At 33.6% G+C, this 4,527-nt stretch overlaps 1 protein-coding gene across 1 annotated transcript; it reads right to left on the reverse strand.

The window, feature by feature from the left end:
* Positions 1–929: 929 nt before the first annotated feature.
* LOC147542883 (axial regulator YABBY 5-like) lies at positions 930–3,656 on the reverse strand. Its single transcript, XM_086636125.1, has 7 exons — positions 3,388–3,656; positions 3,165–3,296; positions 2,544–2,670; positions 2,393–2,441; positions 2,206–2,281; positions 1,802–1,894; positions 930–1,207 (listed from the first exon to the last, which is right to left on the reverse strand). The coding sequence occupies exons 1-7, from the start codon at positions 3,466–3,468 to the stop codon at positions 1,124–1,126; spliced, it is 642 nt and encodes a 213-aa protein (XP_086492251.1). The 5' UTR covers positions 3,469–3,656; the 3' UTR covers positions 930–1,123.
* Between the last annotated feature and the right edge of the window lie 871 nt (positions 3,657–4,527).

The following is a 4,527-nucleotide window of genomic DNA, read 5'->3' on the forward strand; positions in this document are numbered from 1 at the left end:
GTGCCTTACGGCACGAACAATATCAATCAAATTTGACGAAATTAGTCTTGTTAGTCCAATGATCTTGATCATATAGTTGTGAATTATGGAGTAAGACTTGTGCATATTTGTATATGTACATTGTTCTTGGCTTGTATGTTCTGTTAGTTTCCTATTTATTGTTTGTTAGATGAGTGGTATGTAACAGTCCTAAAGTAGATATTATTGAGATATCAATAGTTCTATTTGACCATGTTAAGCAAGTTAATGAACTAAAACATAATTCTTGAATCACACGTTTTTTTTAACATATAGTTCCAAGAGTCGGTACATTTATTACAACACATTGGTACGTAATGAAGATACAACATAAACTGAATAAGCACATTAACCACCATAACGACACTTGGACACCTTCAAGGCTATAAAGACTCTCAATGGCGATCCTAACGGGGCTTAAAGCCCAAAGATTCAAACTCAAGATCTCTGAAACGTAATAGAGGATGCAAACCACAGGAGGAAAGGTCCATTCGCATGAAGCAAAAGTTATGTTTTTACATAATTGATATCATTTTCTTTGCAAAAAATAGTTTACGCCTTTTGCGCATCAAAGTGTAGGGCTTGAGGCGTCGTCTATCCTTGTGAGAGCAAGCAACCTCGAAGCATAAAAACATATTTAAAAACATCGCTCTCAAACTCTCCACCGTGTGCTTTAACTAACACTCCAATACTTATACCCTTTCACAGCTCTTCAGAAAACCAATCCTGCTTAAGAGAACAACAGCTAATGAGAGAGGCAGACAGATTTTTTGATCTAGCCAGTGATACCTATCTGCATATATAAATCGATAATCGGTGTGACTGAGCCCAATATCTTTGTTTTTTTATGTTTAGAATATATTGAACTTGTACTAGAAAGTCTAAAGTGATTGTCAAGACTCAAGACATTATTGTAGCTTAAAATATGCCTTCATTTTCAGTTTTTTGGGATTCACATAATCAAGTTCCTCTTCAAGTTATGAAATCAAAACAACTTGAAATTTGAGAGTTTTTAACCCACAACACCTCTAAATGTTCACTCAATTCTCCCAAAAAGCAAACTAGTGAGACCAAATACAACTTCTTTAATCTGTTAATGCCTATTTCAGTGGAAATGGGTCTCTGTCCATTCAGACTGCATCCAAGGAATAGTATGCCTTTCATGGAAAGCCCTAACTTGCACATCAATCTGAAAAATGTCAAAACAAAATTAAAAATAATCTCATCCAAAATTATAAGAACATACGGGAAGTGCTACAATTACTTAGAGTTTGCAGGCACTGATGACACAACTTCTACCGTTGACTTCAAGTCATTGATATCTTAAAAACACAGTTGATAAATTAATGTATAAATGTGCTCTTGAAGATATGCTATCAGGTTTTGGGCAATTTTCAAGTATGACTCTGAGAGAAAAACCATTTCTCTTCAAAAATAACAAAAAGACATTTTTCCGCTTTTCATTTCATTGTTTGTGAACCCTATATTGGCTAACAGGATAGTTGGGGCCTGGGTTCGTAAATTCTTTAGGTTCTTTTGAAATTTGCTATGTAAATCATTTTCGCAAAATGTCATCGGCCTCGAAACTCCTAACAATATGATATTTTGAGCAGTAATCCGTTAGATCTCCCTTAGATCATCTTCATAAGCATCTCACATTCCATTAAGGTTATATAGTACTAGTCAATCAATTTTAGGCCATAAATGGTATGATTTTAGAGTATGAAGTTTTTTTTTTTTGTTGAAAGGATTTTGGAGTATAAAGTTGGTAATAGAAAACTACCTCATCAATATCTGAGTCTCTTGTATTTTCCCCACCATTGGTGCTGCAACTCTCTCCATCTCCTTTTTGTTGAATTCTAGGAAAATGGGCCCACTGAGAAACAGTCAAACAAAGTCAACTATGTAAAAGAGCCTGTCAATCCTTAAAATATAACAATGATACTACTATATAACAATGATACTATGTTCGAAAAAGTTGGTCAAAATCCGGTCGAACCTTTCGAAGGCCTCTTTCTTCTAATTAATTGGGTGAAACACTAAATCCTGTGTGTGCACCTTAAATTTCGACCAAATTTCGGCCCATTTTTTGTGATGTACTATCATAGTTGTAAACTTTTTTCTTCGATAAAACTCCTCTTTCATAGGTTTCTAACGCTGAACCGAATTTTTAATTAAAGAACTTACATTTTTAGCAGCAGCACTGAAAGCTTCTTTGTGGGTAATATTTGAATTTCCTGCTTTAAGTCTCTTAATCTCTTCCCTATCAAAGTAATGTACACAACTTTTCAGTTCTTACTTGGATGAAAGAAAATGAGCATTTAGTACTTCAAGTTTGAATTAGTTTAGCTAGTTAATGTGAATGATATCTTACTTAATAAACTTATTATAAGCCGAAGGAGCTCGTTGTCTCTTCTCCGGGGCTGGAAAGTCAAAAAACCATGAAAAGTTAAGACGAGTTCAACATTGTCTACTACTTAAACATAATTCAAGAGTACCCCAAGTTTCTTATTTTCATGACTTACGTTTGTTAATGATTGGGTTTGGTATGATTTCATCTTCTTCATCGTTTTCGAATAACGCAAATGGTGGACTTTGCCCGTCCGAGACTTTAGGAAGCTCCAATTCTTCATGGCGTACATCTCGTTTTTGCTGCAGTAGTAAGTAATCACGAAATAAAAAACAAGTCTTAGATACTAAATTTGTAAGAGGTCCACGAACTTCACCACTGAAGGTCAAACCCTGGTCTCTTGGTGGAAAGCAACACAGAATAATATCGAACCAAGTTGGGTTTCTTGGTAAATATCACTAATCTAGAATTTTTCGTTGTTGTTAAGGTTTAGTTAGTTTAAAGGACTATATGAAAGACGCAACTACTAGTGAAGATAATAAGCTAAAATATGACAAAAATCACTTTCTTTTCTTTCTTTTTCTTTACAAGCAAGAACTTGGAAAGGATATTGACAGTAAACTAGTACATGTACTAGTCTAGCTAGAGATCAAACAAAAGAGTAGTACTAGTAGTAGAAGTTGCTTTTAGTGTAATAATTGATTGGTAAAAGCAAAATTAAACCTTGATAGAGTTTGGTGATAAATTAATCAACAAAATGATTTGAAGTAAAAATAAGCTTGATTTTTTTCGTTACCTCGTTGTCGATGGAAGTAAGAAGTTGAAGAGGAACAAATGAAGATATCATCATATTTACTGAGAGAAGACAAGTGCAGTGACCACATCTAACAGTTACCAACTTCATTAAGCTACTACATGGTACACTAACCTGCAAATTAATGGAAACCCATAGAGTTTGATTAGTATGAAAATGTTTTTCGAAAAGAGGAAGATGATGTAGTTGGAGTGTAACTACTTACCAGTAAAATTGTGTTGCAAAACCCACATTGTACATAGCAAATCTTCTCTTGGAGATCAAGAAGAGGGTTGCATGTTGACATTTTTTTTGAAGAGAGAGAGAGAGAGAGAGAGAGAGAGAGAGAGAGAACTAAGCAAGAAATTGAAGGAGGTTTGTGGCATTTGATTGTAGAAAGGATAGTAGATTTATAAGGACAGAAAGACCCAATTTAATAGGAGATGGATTTCATATTTGCTTCTTAACATAAGGAATTAAGATGAATGTTTTAATGAACAATGACTTGTTGTTGACAATATATATGGAATAAAATGTGGAAGTCTGCAGAATGTGAGAAATTACTAAGGAAGCCTTCATTCCTATGTTAATAATTTGTTTCTCTTTTTAAGGTTTTGATGAGTTTAGTTTTTGTTTGGTGCAAATATAAATGTTGTTTGAATATTCCAAGTTGAAAATTTTACATGTCGAGTTCATGTATCCCTCCAACTACTAAAATAATAAAGTACTAAACTGTAGTATTTTGAACTCGAGCTAGTAATTACAGATTTGGATAGACAGATGTAACTGAAATTTTAACAGATTGAATAGACAGACTTATCTGAAATTTTATCAGATTTTTGTAAGATCGGAAGGTAGATTAATCATACGTGATAGTCGGTATCAATGTAATTTTAGACAAATACAAACATAAATCTTATTTTATCTTATAAAACTACTCCATCAAAATCCTCATAAGACACATTTTATCTTATATTTGAACATGAAGTTTGTGTTTAATGAAGTAAATAGTTCATGAGATAAAAAAAAAAGTGAATTGTTTGTGTTTTCATATGTTGTTTTCACCACATTAACCCTTCCCAAGTTTCATCTCTTTGTTGTTCACTGTCTGTCACCAAGGAAACATCACCTCTCTCTCTTCTCTCTAGATCTCTCAACCTAGTATTGGATTTTGCTTTTGTCCATTTCCCCAATACATACTAAACAAAAATGATTCCTTTTCTCTTTCTCTCTCTTGTTTTCTATTATCTAACTCAAACTCTCTCTCTCTCTCCCTCTGTCAAAGTGGTGCTGTAAAATTTCCAAATTTATGGGGAGTGGAAGTTTCTAGAAGGGTATTTAAACAAGGAAAGAAGAGGCATCTTAG

The sequence above is a fragment of the Eschscholzia californica genome, unplaced genomic scaffold, assembly GCF_041429995.1.
Source record: "Eschscholzia californica isolate CP2 unplaced genomic scaffold, dmEscCali1.0.p SCAF_4, whole genome shotgun sequence".
NCBI lineage: Eukaryota > Viridiplantae > Streptophyta > Magnoliopsida > Ranunculales > Papaveraceae > Eschscholzia > Eschscholzia californica.